This window comes from Molossus molossus, unplaced genomic scaffold (assembly GCF_014108415.1).
Source record: "Molossus molossus isolate mMolMol1 unplaced genomic scaffold, mMolMol1.p scaffold_m16_p_17, whole genome shotgun sequence".
Taxonomy (NCBI): Eukaryota; Metazoa; Chordata; class Mammalia; order Chiroptera; family Molossidae; genus Molossus; species Molossus molossus.
The window spans coordinates 50,713,491-50,727,630 of NW_023425352.1; the positions used below are offsets into that span (position 1 = coordinate 50,713,491).

At 51.4% G+C, this 14,140-nt stretch overlaps 1 protein-coding gene across 5 annotated transcripts in view; it reads left to right on the forward strand.

The window, feature by feature from the left end:
• HK1 (hexokinase 1) overlaps window positions 1-13,514 on the forward strand; it is a 68,835-nt gene extending 55,321 nt beyond the window's left edge. For all 5 annotated transcript variants that reach the window (XM_036265613.1, XM_036265612.1, XM_036265610.1 and 2 more), the window contains exons 12-18: window positions 136-255; window positions 1,761-1,856; window positions 3,634-3,733; window positions 6,201-6,384; window positions 8,197-8,352; window positions 10,618-10,851; window positions 12,655-13,514. In XM_036265613.1, coding sequence (XP_036121506.1) covers window positions 136-255; window positions 1,761-1,856; window positions 3,634-3,733; window positions 6,201-6,384; window positions 8,197-8,352; window positions 10,618-10,851; window positions 12,655-12,799 — 1,035 coding nt within the window. In that variant the 3' untranslated portion in view covers window positions 12,800-13,514. The remainder of the gene's footprint in view (window positions 1-135; window positions 256-1,760; window positions 1,857-3,633; window positions 3,734-6,200; window positions 6,385-8,196; window positions 8,353-10,617; window positions 10,852-12,654) is intronic.
• The last annotated feature ends 626 nt before the right edge of the window (window positions 13,515-14,140 follow it).

Genomic DNA, 14,140 nt, shown 5'->3' on the forward strand with positions numbered 1-14,140 from the left:
CAGGGGGTTGCGAGGATCCTGCAGAGGGGCTTGCTCTGGTGGGTCAGGGTGTCTGTGTGTGCACGTGTGCATTTGTATGCGTGCATGCAAATACGGAACCGGAGAGCACACATAATCTCTTCTTTTCTCCTAAAGCTGTTTGACCACATTGTTTCCTGCATCTCTGACTTCCTGGACTACATGGGGATCAAAGGTCCCAGAATGCCTCTGGGCTTTACATTCTCATTTCCCTGCAAGCAGACGAGCTTGGATGCGGTGAGTCAGACCCTGGGCAGCACTGACTGTCCCGTGGCCAGTGCGAGCTGGCTCTTGAGGCCTCCTCCAGTCTCACTGTCATCCCTCAATGTCAGGCATGGCTCAGATGTCACAGTCGGTGACCAGGCTTTGTGCCACACCCTCCAGTACATCTGAAGACTCTTTCTTTTTTTTTTTTTTTTCCTCACCTGAGGATATTTTTCCATATTTTGTACAGATAGAGTGGGAGGGAGAGAGAGAGAGAAACATCGACGTGAAGGGACACATCGAGTGGCTGCCACCCGCACGACCAACCAGGGCCGGGGACAAACTGCAACCGAAGTACGTGCCCTTAGCGGGAACCGAACCCGGGTCTCTCCGGACCTCAGGCCGACGCTCTAACCGCTGAGCCAAACCGGCCAGGGCGACTCTTTCTTTTTTTTATTATTTAAAGCACTAACCTTTGCTGGGAAGCCTTTTGTCCTCCAGACAAAAAGAATCTCATTCCCCTCTGTGTTCCCTGTTCCCTCTAATGTTGCCCGATTGTAGTCCTTTCTACTGTTATTAGTGGTTGTGTCTTTCTTTTCTGCTATGTTGTGAGTGAGGACCTTTGTGTCCCACATGCCCTAGCTCAGAGTTCTATTAGAGGAAATACTTAGACATTTGTTCAGTAAATGGGATGAAATACTGTCCAAGGTCCGGGCTTGAGCACCTGCTGAGTTCTAGGAGCTGGGTAGAGCCGAAGGTTGCAGTGTCTGTCCTCAGGGAGCCCAGGTGAGAGGGTCCCAGCCCTCCAGCACCCAGCGCTGTGCTAGGGCTGTCGGTGCGTGGGGCGTCGCCTGTGCAGAGGGAGCCTGTTGTGCAGTCACAGAGGCCTGTCCTGCAGGAAGAGCCACAGTGCCTCTGTGTGTCACCGGTGGATGTGTGGCCAGGGAGGAGGCCCTGGAGGGGACAATGCATCACTCTTGGCCTTAGGCCAGCGTTTGAGGCGTACGACTAGCAGAACTCAGGAAGCTAGGTGGGGCCACCTGCCCTGGAAGCCAGTTCATGCAGCCACAGTGCTGACTTGGGGCTTTTTCCTCTTAAGACCTTTGGGTGTCAGCAGTTGGATCTATATAAACTTCTTTTTTGCAACTCACTTACACACCCACCTCCTGTATAACTGCAGTCCAGCCAAACCCCAGTTTTACCTTAGGGAGTAGTAGTGTTACTGAAAACTTGCATTTCTCCACTTACGTTGTTGGCAGACTGTCCTTCAGGGGAACTAGTTGGCTACATCGGGGGCAACACCTTTAACCTTCTATGCCTCAGTTTCTCCATCTGTGAATTGGGGAGTGTAAACCCAGTTCATGGTGTGAGGGCAGTGAGGAGGGGTTGGGCCTGTGGAGGACTGTCAGTATTTCATTGGCTCATACCTCAGTTTTTCCAGCATGGTCTCGCTGTAAATTCTCAGCTGTGTTTACTCAGGAAGGAGTGGGATTTTGGGTTAATTACACAGGGCTCTCCTGGTGCCTCTCCTGTTTCAGGGAATCCTGATCACCTGGACGAAGGGGTTCAAGGCGACCGACTGTGTGGGGCATGACGTAGCCACCTTACTAAGGGATGCGATAAAAAGGAGAGAGGTAACTATTGCAGCGATGTTTTTAAAACCCTTTCCTGTGCTTTCAGGTTATAAAAGTCATGCTTGCTGATCATAAAGAATTCAAACAATCTAGAAGCAGGTGCCCTGGGTAAAAAGTTCCCCCAACGGTCAGCAGTAAAACAGAGGTGAACAGTTTTGAGTTGTTACAGGATAGTTTGGTGAAGGTGAAATCATAGCTCTCCTACAGACCGAAAAAGAGAAAAGCGTCCCTGGCAGCTGGGCCCAGCCCGGCACCAGCAGTCAGGCCGTGGTGCCCTCCAGTGGGACATAGTCCCGCAGAACGTAAACATCGTCGCGGCCACTCCATGACCGCGGTGGAACTGGGCAAGATAGGAAGGAGCCTCCACGACCCCGGCAGGCTCAGCGCACACTCAGAGAACTGCCCTGCTTGCTGACAGCGTCCAACCCAGACCAGAGCCCCACTTCTGGTTTCCCTGAAACCATCGGGGCTCTCGCCCTGTAAAAAGTCTTCCTGACACTCTGCGGTGCCCACGGGATGGGTTCTCCCGGGCACAGCCAGTCAGCAGTCCAGCTTTGTCCCGCCGTAGCTGTGTTGGTCTTTGGCTGGAGAACATTGACAAAATATAAAATGAAAAATTCCAGAGATTTTATTTAACTCATTCATTAATTAGGGAATCAGTAAGAAGTTAAAAAAAAAAAATCAGTGCAAATGTTTCCCGTTTAAAAGAGCAGACAAAGACACAGGCCGTCGGGAAGACCGACGTGAATGGCTTTGAAGAGGGATTGGAGGCACCTGGAAGAGCTTGCTAGACAACAGCTAATGCGTCATTGAAAAGAAACCGATGATCTGTTTCTCCCCATTTCACAAATCTTAATGTTAGTGTTCTCCCAACTTACTTTCCATGCATATACCAGCATGCATTTTTTAAAAAGGGAATCATACCATGTATACTGTGTTACAACTTGCTTTTTTAAATTTTTTATTTATTTATTTATTTATTTTTGTACAGATAGAGCGGGAGGGAGAGAGATGAAGGGAGAGAGAGTGAGAAACATCGACGTGAAGGGACACATCGAGTGGCTGCCACCCACACGACCAACCAGGGCCGGGGACAAACTGCAACCGAGGTACGTGCCCTTAGCGGGAACCGAACCCGGGTCTCTCCGGACCGCAGGCCGACGCTCTAACTGCTGAGCCAAACCGGCCAGGGCACAACTTGCTTTTTAAATTTAATATAAAGCAGGCATCTTTTCATGTCACTACACATAGATCAACCTCATTCTTTTTCTCGGATGTACAGGATCCCCATGGACGTATGAACTGTGGTTCACGTAGCTCCTTTTAATCTCTTTCTGGGTTGTTTCCTGTTCTGGCTCATGCAAGTCATACAGAAAAAATATCCGTGAACACGTCCCTTTGTGTACCTTCTTGGCTATTTCTGAAAGACAGGTTCTGAGAATTCCCAGTCTGCCCTCTGAAAGGCTGTAACACTTTAAACTCCCCAAGAGAAAGAGCCTTTTTGGCTGAGTCCCGTCTTTTATCCATTCAACAATTCCCCCCAGGCTGCCTCTCTAACAGTACTTCCTTTCTTTGGATCTCAGACTTGAGCTACATCATTAACACTAGGTTTAGCCAGTGAAGGAGCATTTAATGCCTCCTGTAGGCTGGCGAGAAATCTGCTTCAGAGGCTGCTCCAGCAGCTTGCTGGCTATAGTGTGGCCCAGCCAACGTGCAGGGTCCACGCAGGAGTGCCCTCCCTCCCCTAAAGCTAAAGCTGTGTCCCTTTCTTTCAAAGGAATTTGATCTGGACGTGGTAGCTGTCGTCAACGACACGGTGGGCACCATGATGACCTGTGCTTATGAGGAGCCCACCTGTGAGGTTGGACTCATCGTAGGTGGGTGCCCTGGAAGGTCTCCCTCCTCGGGGCAAGGCAGGCTGGGTTTTCCTGTTTTGTGGGGCCTTGACCCTGCAGCTCTGCCCTCCATGGGGACAGTGTATCTGGGGGAGACAGAGTGTCTGTCAGTACTGTCCTCTTACCGCCTCCAGAGTTTGACCTGGACCCACGCTACAGAGCCCTCCAGGGGCTCTCCTCCTCAGCACCTACCACATCGATTGTCACCACACTCCAGGAACGGAGCTTTCCAGGAATGGGGTCTCGTCGGGCTCGGTGGATGGGGTGGGAGTACTGGAGCTGGCCTGGCCTGCAGCGCCACTCTGTCGGGCTGGTATGGAGAAGCTCCGGGCAGGTGTTGCCAAGCCTGCGGCTGGGAAGGAAGAGGTTCTCTCCTCCTGTCCTGGGAAAGAGCTAGAGAGTAGTCTTGGCTGCCATTTTGCCCTTAGCAGCCACTGTTTGTGAGTGGTCCCAGCCACTGAAGTGGGTTGAGAAGGGTTATCTGTTGGCTTTGCAGGTTGTTGCCTTATCGCCCGAGCATGTTAGGGGCTTGGGCCTTAATAGCACACAATTCCTGAAGCATGTTGGTTTGGGCTGTGAGAAAACCATTGTCTAATTGAACATGCTCCTAGTGTCATGGGATGCTGGGAAAAGACTCCCCACCCCCACCCCAGTTCCTTGGCCAACATCTGCAGATCCCAGGCAGATAGGGAGGGGTGCACCCTGCTGTGTGGGCGAAGGGATAAAGCCCCAGCCACTGCCCTGCCGGTGCCAGGAAGACCTTTTCATTTGTTAAACCATTTTTGGCTCCTATGGAAATTGAAAAAACTAGGGAGCAGCTCCAGGTGAAAGGTTTTGGGGAGCCTGGCTTTAGGGCTCTTTTGTTGTTTCTCCCTTCTTTTTGCAAACCTTTCTCCACCCAGCCCCTCCCTGTCTTCCCCATATGAATGGGCTTGGGCGTGAAATGCAAAGCCAGAGTGACTCAGCACATTCTCCACTTCCGGGTCAGGCCTCACCTTCCTGCCTGGGAGGTCAGAGCAGCCCAGTGAGCAGCTCCTTGCTCCGGAGCGGCGGAGCGGCGGGTGGGGTCAGGGGTTCTCCACAGCTCCAGCTGCCTGTGGAGCCCCGTTTTCCTCCCCTGTCATTTGATCTCTCTGCTCAGAACTCCCCTGGGCAAAAAGTTTGTGTTCTGGCTTTCTTTGCACCCACTTCCATTTCTCAGTTTTACTCTATAGGTGAAAGGGAGCTGAGAAAACAAACAAAAATAACCCAATTACACAGCCAGAGGCATTTGTGAATTCTGCTTAAGCTTCTTTAGAGGGTATGAAAACAAACAAAGCCCTTTTGTGTTCCCTTCGTGTGGCAAGTCCACCTGTGTCTACATTCTGCCTGGTTGATGGAGCTCCCGGGCCTTGCTGCAAATGCAAAGGTGGTCCATGGGCTGGCAGCCTCCGCACCGCCTGCGGGCGTCTTAGACATGCAGTCTCAGGACCCACCCAGACTTGAGTCGTAATCTGCATCTTAACTAGTAAACTCTCCAGGTGATTCAGGAGCACATCTAAACCCTCTGCGTGAAGGAGTCCTTGGCTAGTTGGTTGGATTTTTAATTTCCAGTCCAATGACCACAAGTTTGGCTATTGTGGCAGGTGAAACTGCTGTGAAAGTCTTAGACGCTTCCTCTCAGTTTCTCTGCTTACCTCCGCATGGTGAGAACAGCAAACAGTTTGTGGTTCCACCCAGTCCTTGGGGAGGCAAGTCTGAGTAGCCCTGCTTTGGGGGAGGTCAGCGTTGGAAGTCAGGCTCCTGAGCCACTGAAATCCATTGTGTGTGTTCAGTGTGGTACACCCAGGAAAATGGTCCTGCTCTCAGGAGAATTACCAGATTTTCAGAGAGGTCTGTGATACCAAAATGGTGAGGAATCATCACTTTAAAAAAGCACCCGTGAAATTCTCGGGACAGTGTCTTTCAGTGTCTAACTGTGGGCTTCATCATGGGACACATAGGAGAGTTTACTGAGCAGGTACAGTCCATGACCGTCTTTGATAAGAAAAGATAAGTGGACATCCATGGTATGATAGTGGACAACCCCCATACAGTATTGTGTGTGTGTGTGGAGAGAGAGAGAGAGAGAGAGGAAGAGGGAGCAGGAGTAGGAGAAATATCCTTCCAATCTGAATATTGCCTGAACATCCCCCACTGAAGCTTCGTCCCTTTGTTATAAGACTCTCTTCTGTTAAAATAAATACAGCTCTGCCTGGACAGGTAAACAGAGGAGGCTCTTGGTATTGATGTCCTAGTATAAAGTAAGTTAATCAGATGTTCTCTTGATGGTTTAACTCTGAATCTCCTTTTACATTTTGAGGTTTTTCTGGAAAGTATTGGGAAAGTGAGGCTATGACTTGTTCCCCTGTCTGGAATCCTAGGCCCCGGGCCTAGTTGCATGGCCAACCATTTCCCCGGTGTATTCCAGGGACTGGCAGCAATGCCTGCTACATGGAAGAAATGAAGAACGTGGAGATGCTGGAGGGGAATGAGGGGCGAATGTGCATCAACATGGAGTGGGGTGCTTTCGGGGACAACGGGTGTCTGGATGATATCAGAACAAACTACGACAGACTGGTGGATGAATATTCCCTAAACGTTGGGAAACAGAGGTAATTCTGCCTATTGGAGGAGGCACATAAGGGGGTCAGGATTGGGAGGGCGTTCTGCCTGTTCTGCACAAAGAAGTTTCTAGTAGGTGTGGGGTCTACACAGAGGCTTGAAACTGGTCCCTCTTTCGGATTTTCTCCTGACCTTGACTTTTGGGCCCAAGGAGAGAAAGAATGGAGGATGAGTCCCGCCATGGTACAAGAGGGCCTGGCTTGATGTCCTCTGCAGGTGCCTCTGGGAACAGGGTGGGGTGGCCACACCACTTCCATCAGTGGCTGTGTTCATCCCGGCACATTCTAGCCTTCCTCTTGGTCAGTAGGTTTTTGTCTTGTTTAGAGGAAGCAGAACACCCTTGACCTGCAGTTGTCAAAGGGCAAGGGAAATTCAGACCTGCCAGCTGGGGTGGAGGTGGGGATGGGGGCCTTCCGATCCGGGTGAGGCAGAGGCTCAGCACAATTCATCCTTCCCATAGGGGACCTCCTGCACCACCTAGTGGCTGTTTGGAGCTTTACAGCTTGGGTCTCAGGGCCCCTGCTGAGGTGGCAGTGTCACCCATTCCAGCAGACAGATGACCTATGGCTCAGGTTCCCAGGATTCAGGCCGCCCTCTGCCATCACCAGGAGGAGCGGGTCTAAGCTGTGTCCCAGGAGCAGAAAGAAGGGCTGGGTAGTACTTCCCAAATATAAGTTATTCTGCAGCCACCCTCAAGATTCTTACCTTTTCCAAATACCACCTGTGCTGTTATTAATATTTTCCTATAAATCAGCTTACATTCTTAACTTTAACTTAATGAGGGAGAAGAAAACCAGAAAACCCAATAAATAGATGGCCATCATAAGATGAATATAGTGATTCACTGTTACTTAATTCTAGTTACTGTTGCCTACCAAAAGCTCTAAATGAAGACCCCCCTTTCCTGTGTTACAAAAGGAGATCGGCAGGTGTTGGAAGGGGTTAAAGCCATATCAGCACAGACCGAGAAGGTCTCCTTGAGGGGATGAGAAGGCCTGGGTGGGACCTGATGATAACAACGCCATGTGGTGGTTTGGTGGACTGCCTGAAATGTGGAGTGTCCAGATTACAGTGGACTCTTCCCAGCCGAGGATGCTGGGATTGGGTGTGTGTCATGGAAGCATTTAAATCCTTTGTCATGTACTGAGGTTCTTGAGTATGGAGAAGGCAGGAACTAACCCCAAGAACAGGTTGCCCTCGGGAGTCCGTGGCCGCCTGAATCCCCCAGCTGCATGGCTTCCTCAGCTCTGCCAGGCGCTTGACCAAGTGCTCCAGGTGTTTGCAGAACCTCCCAAAAATCTCATAGCAAATTGCCCTTTATTGTCTCCTTGTCCCTTAAAGACTCAGCCTGGTGGTTTGCTTATTCTGCAGGTATTTATTGAGCACCCGACAGAGAGCCTAGCGCTGTGCAGTGCTAGGCCCTGGGACCCAAAGCTGAACGAGCACACAGTGTCCGCCTTTTCGAGGCTCTCCTGCAGGGGTGATGAGAGGCAGTGGCCCTGTGCGTTGTGAAGGACGAGGGAGGGTGTATGGGGGCCCGAGATCTGTAGATAAAACCTGTTCTAAGAGCTGGAATGGGATTTTTCAGGCAAAGGCAGGAAGTTAGGTGAGGAGGGAAATGGTCCAGCACTTAGACATGAGTGCTGGTGGCTTCACCTCTGATCCCAGGGAATGGTGAGGGTCCCTCCGTCCTTCCTGGCCTCATTCTCTGTCTCTGCCGGGAGCACAGGGCGGGGTGCGGACTGCTGATGCCTTTGGAGCACTGGCACACACAGACGCCCAGTTCCCCCCTCCCGTTTCAGGTTTGAGAAGATGATCAGTGGCATGTACCTGGGTGAAATTGTTCGCAACATCTTGATTGACTTCACCAAGAAGGGATTCCTCTTCCGAGGGCAGATCTCTGAGACGCTGAAGACTCGGGGCATCTTCCAGACCAAGTATCTCTCTCAGATTGAGAGGTGAGTGGGGAGGGGCTTCCCTGCAGGGGCCTGTTAGCGGTCAACCTGGCCAGGGGTCACCAGGCACCCTAGAGGACATTCTAGCCATTTAGGAGGAGTTTTTTTTTCTCCTATAATTTTACTATAAATACATTCATTTTATTTGACTTCATGTTGGGGCATGATACTGATTTGTTTGAAATTATGTATGTAAGTAGGTCCCATGGACTCCATTTCAGGATAGTGACGATGCATTACAAATATTTGTGTCAAAGGGGCATTGAGTCCTATAGAGCCCAGAACCACTGGACCAGCCCTACCCCCTGCCATCTGAGCGGCAGCTTGCCCGCCCAGTGCGCATGCCCCACAGCAAGCTGTCTCTGTCTTCCTCTCGTTTTCTTGCGTGAGCATTTCGTCTCTGCTGTTGTCCTCTTCCACGGCCCAGCAGTGAGAGAAGCTGCAAGGTGCTCTGCAAAAGCCACAGCAGTTGTGCAAAAGCCACCTCTTTCTACAGGGGTCCTAACAGCGGCACTCCTATTGGCTGCCCATTGCTGCCCCCACGCCTGTGTAGGGGAGGAAAACACTCCTCTACCCTCCTGGGTTCTTTTAGCTTGTCTAATAATTACACGTACATAAGACACATACACAAGACAAAATAATCTAATTTAACCACATATATATGTACGGGGACCCCACATACGTGAGAGGGTCAGAAACAGAAAGTTAAAATGAGGTATATAAGAAATCATAAAGAACTTGCCACATTTTGCCAGTAGCTTCTGTAAGTTAAGAAAAAAAGTTAGTAGTCAAACTTAGAAGGCAAACAGCACACAAGGGAAAACACGTGTGTTGTATGTGATGCGATGCAGAGCATGGTGCCCTTGGCGAGAGCTTGATCAGGTCTGGTCTTGAGACCTGTGCCTGAGTGACGTGCTCGGTTCTCCCAGCCTCAGCTTCCTCATCTTGAAAATGGTGATACTATGACATGTGCTGGTTGGTTGGCAAGAGGAGGAAATGGGTAATGTATATAAAGCACCGGTCACATAGTAAATCAAACAAGGCTGGCTGCTCTTATCACCATCATCCTTATCATCATGAGTCATCGACAACTTTTTCAATTTAATAAGAATGAGACAAATATCCCAGGAGAATAAACGTCTTGGCATAATAGTTCATATGGTCCATAAACAAATGAGAAAAGGAAAAAAAAAAAAAAAAAAAAGGTCACCCTCACTAATAGAGAAGAATGCAGATTAAACCACAAGGTGACATCATACTTACCAAATTGTCAAATGTTTTAAAAAGTGATCTTTTCCCCTGGGGACACGTATGACCGAATGCTCTCCTGGGGAGGGAGGAGGTCGACCCAGCTTCCTGGAAGGCCTTGGCGAGATGTATCAGTCTCCCTCTGACCCAGAAATGTGTCCCAAGGGGAAAATTAGTTGCACACAAGGATTTATCAATAGGAAAGTTCATTAGAATGTTACTTTATAATAGCAGACGGTTACAAACAACTTAAATTTCTCTAAACTGGCTAAGTAAGTTTGGTGCCCCCCAGAATGGAATACTGCGGCAGCTGTTTTCGGTCCTGTTCTGGGGTAAGGAGGTGGGCAATTGCCCAGGTGTGTGACGTAGGACAAAAAGCAATAAAGAAAACCACATGTAAAGGACAGGCCTGTTGTGCGTATCATAAGAACAAAGACATTGTTTAGTGATATTCAGAAAAAATAGATTGGGAGGAAATATATTAAAATGGTAATAGTGTTTTCCCCAGTGTTGGGATTGTGGGTAGTCTTAATTTTATGATATTTATTTTCCTAGATTTACCAAATGTTCTACAATTTAACATGTAGTACTTTTGGGATCATTTAAAAAAAAAAATTTTTTTTTAATCCTCTCCTGAGGACATTTTTCCATTTTTTGTTCAGATAGAGTGGGAGGGAGAGAGAGGAAGAGAGAGAGAGAGAGAGAAACATCGATGTGAAAGGGACACATCGAGTGGCTGCCACCCGCACGACCAACCAGGGCCGGGGACAAACTGCAACCGAGGTACGTGCCCTTAGCGGGAATCAAACCCGGGTCTCTCGGGACCACAGGCCGACACTCTAACCGCTGAGCCAAACCGGCCAGGGCTGGGATCATTTTTTAAAAATGAGCAAATAAATGTTACTTTGAAGGGGAAAAAAAAACCCATGACTCTATTCATGGGTAATTACGGTGAGTTGGCTCCCAGGCTGTTCTCGTGGGTCATGCTTCATGCGGCCTCCTGACTTTTGTCCCCCACAGTGACCGGTTAGCACTGCTCCAGGTCCGAGCCATCCTCCAGCAGCTGGGCCTGAACAGCACCTGCGACGACAGTATCCTCGTCAAGACCGTGTGCGGGGTGGTGTCCAAGAGGGCCGCACAGATGTGCGGTGCGGGCATGGCTGCTGTGGTGGATAAGATTCGAGAAAACAGAGGGCTGGACCATCTCAACGTGACCGTGGGCGTGGATGGAACACTGTACAAGCTTCACCCACAGTGAGTGGGGCTTCCCGTTGGGTAGGGCAGAGCTTCCTGGGCCGGGGAGTTCCTCTGATGGTGACGGGACATCGGGACGTAATTCCCACAGGACAATTCCTCACCCTGATCACAGGCCCCCCGAGGCTGTGCACTCAGGACCGGGGCTGATCTGGGATGAGGTGATGAGCCGCGCTGAAGTGTAACTGAGAGAGGCAGAGAAGTGGCTTTACCTGGCCGGCTCAACCAGTGTCGTGACATGTCCCTCTCGCTGCTCCTGGGCCCCGTTAGGTCGGGCAGAGTACAGGTGGGGGCAGGAAAGGAGATGGAGATGCTGTGGGCTTACCCATCAGCCGGGCTAGCTGCAGCCTGGCCGGGAGGCTGTTTGGTAAGGGGAGAGGGAGTGAAGGAAAGGGGCAGGGGGCTCCTTGTCTTGTTCATCTGCTTGTCAGAGACGCGGAAGGCAGGAGCAGTTTTCGCTCTGGGCTTCTAGCAAGGAGTGGGTGGGGAGCTACTTCTGTTGGTTAAGTGTTGGACAGGTCGTGTGGCCCCATCTGCTCTGTGATCATTGCATGTCCCAAAGGCTCTTATAGAGTGACTGTATTATTTACTGTCTAAACTCTGGGTTACTTTTGCCAGTGAAGAGAGTGCTATTAATAATTAATTTTACCCGGCTGGTGTGACTCACTTGTTGAGCATCAACCCACGCACCAAGAGGTCGCCGGTTCAATTCCCAATCAGGGCACATGCCCAGGTTGTGGGCCATATCCCCAGTGAGGGGCATGCAGGAGGCAGCCAATCGATGTTCTCTCATCAATGTTTCTATCTCTCTCCCCCTTCCTCTCTTCCTAAATTCAATAAAGAAAAATAAAAAAATAATTAATTTCACTGGGACCATCCCAGGTAAACCAGGCAATAATGTCACCCTAGTTAAAAGCAACATTACCCAACTCAACATTACCTGCTTACCTCATGGCCATGGGTGGGGGTGGACCCATCCGTCTCACTCCAACCCCACTTTCATCCCTCCACCTTAGTAGCTCGCCTCTTCCTCCCCTGAGGTGGCACCCAGGTGTGGTTTAGGGTAGGCTTTGGAGCCGGACACACTGGGATTTAATCCTGGCGCCGTCATTTGGAAGCTGTGTTCAGCTGCTAAGTTTGAGTCTCGTCTTCCTCATGGGACAATAGCCACTGGCAGGACTGGAAATGATGTCTGTGAAGTGTGGTAGGTGTTCAACAAAGGGCAGCTCATGTGACCTCTCTGTGTCCTGAGCATCCTCAGCCTGGTCCCGTCTCATTTCCAGCACAAAATGCAGAACCTCGAGTCACCTCTCAGAGATGATCCTTCACTGGGGGACCACCTGCTGGGCTGTAGCCAGTGCCGGGCTGGGGTCTCAGGGCTGCAGCTGTGGGTAGAAGATGTTCGCGCCCGCAGTCTGCCGAAGGGACCGGGCGCTGGCCCGGTGCAGGCCCGGTGCAGGCCCGCCTCAGTGGCCATGCCCCGGCCTTCGAACAGATCTTGGGTTTTGATCCCCTAGGAGCCTCAGGGTGTGTCTGAGTGTATTATTCATGCCCTGGCCCTTATAAGCTGTACAAAGTAGTTTGCTTTCGATTCTCAGCTGAACATTGTGGTGGTAGGATTGCCTCTAGTACGTAGTAGGATTCGTGTTGCTCCCGCCGTTCTCAGTGAGCCCAGCTGCTCTCAGCAGCCCCTCCCCCGCCCCTCGCCCTCCTCATGGTCAGGGTCCTTTAGCACCTTCGGGTGGGTCCAGCTTCTCGTCTCATCTTCCCCTACCTACCCTTTTCTTCTCTTGTCTTTTTCAGCTTCTCCAGAATCATGCACCAAACCGTGAAGGAACTGTCACCCAAGTGTAACGTGTCCTTCCTCCTGTCCGAAGACGGCAGCGGTAAGGGGGCTGCCCTCATCACGGCCGTGGGCGTCCGGCTCCGGGGAGAACCATGCAGCTAAGAGCCCTGGACCCCAGCCTGCTGTCCTTCCAGTACTTACTTCTCTCCAAGCGGCGATCCCCGTTCTTCCAGCGAGCTGTGCTGGGAAGACGCCGGCCACTGCCACAGCGGGAGGAAAACAAGCCTACTGGTGGCGCCTAACATAGGGTACAAACCGAGTGTGTGCTGTTGATAATACCTCTCACCTCCAGGCCCCCTCGCCTGCCCCGCCACTCTGCATGATCCGATCTCAACCTGCCGTACGTTCCCCGTGTGTGAAGTTCCGTGACGTCCATTTCTAATTTATGCATTTGTCCAATAGTTATTTATTGGCCTGAGATGAAAAGTCACCATCTGACAGGACTCATGGGCGTCTGCAGCCCATCCTTGGGGACGCATCCCCTGCGTGAAGTGTATTATCACCAGCAGACACTGCCAGGGCTCCTCCCAGGGGTGCTCGCCGCTTCCTCCTGCCCCAGCACCCACTGCTGTCTGGCGCCCCAAGGTTCCCATCCGGGCATTTCCATGCCACTGGCCTGTGTGTCTGTGGATCTGGTCATAGCCACACTGTGACTGTCTTGCATTCTGTCTGGGGGGAGGTGGGCAGTCCTGTGGCAAAGTGTCTTGTCTTTATTTGCATAAAAGGAACCAACCAACGAAACAGTGCCCTCATTGGAATTTCCCATCGCTTCTGTGAGCCATGTCGTATGACCTAGTAAACTTTGTACCAATTCAAAGACCTGCGTGGTGCTTAATGGCTGGGGACTGGGGAGGACATCCAGGGATGGGCAAAACCAAACCCTTGGGATTTCTGTGGCCGGCAGGGTCAAAGGGAGGATTGAGATGAGATCGTGTTATTAGCCCCCGCCTTCCCTTGGACTCGCTACCTCCCTGCATTGTCACAGAATCAGCCTCCCCCCTCGTCTGCCACTGCCCTGCTCCGGCCCCAGGGTCCGATCCTGGGGAGGGGCTCCTGCAGCCCCCACCCTGTAAAGAGATGTCCTCTGGCCTCCAGTAGCCTGGCCTCCTCATTGCAACGGGAACAAAGGAAAAGTCAGCTTGGCTTTCAGGGGCTGATGGGGTGTCATGAGAGGCTGGGGCAACACTGGCCTCCCTTGGCTTCCTGCGCCATCCCCAGCAGACCCTGCCCTTTGCCACCGTGTCTGCCAACTCGAAGACAATGGGTGACATGGACCCCGGCCCTACGCAGATGAAGTCCTGCAGCAGCCTGGGGTAAGGGTTGCTGCGCTCCCCACCCCTCCCGTCTTAAATTAACCCCTTCTGCAGGAACCTGGCTTGTCTGACCCTTGCACCCCTGTCCCACCTCAGCCTCGGGGCTGCTGTCGCACCGTTTCGGATGCTC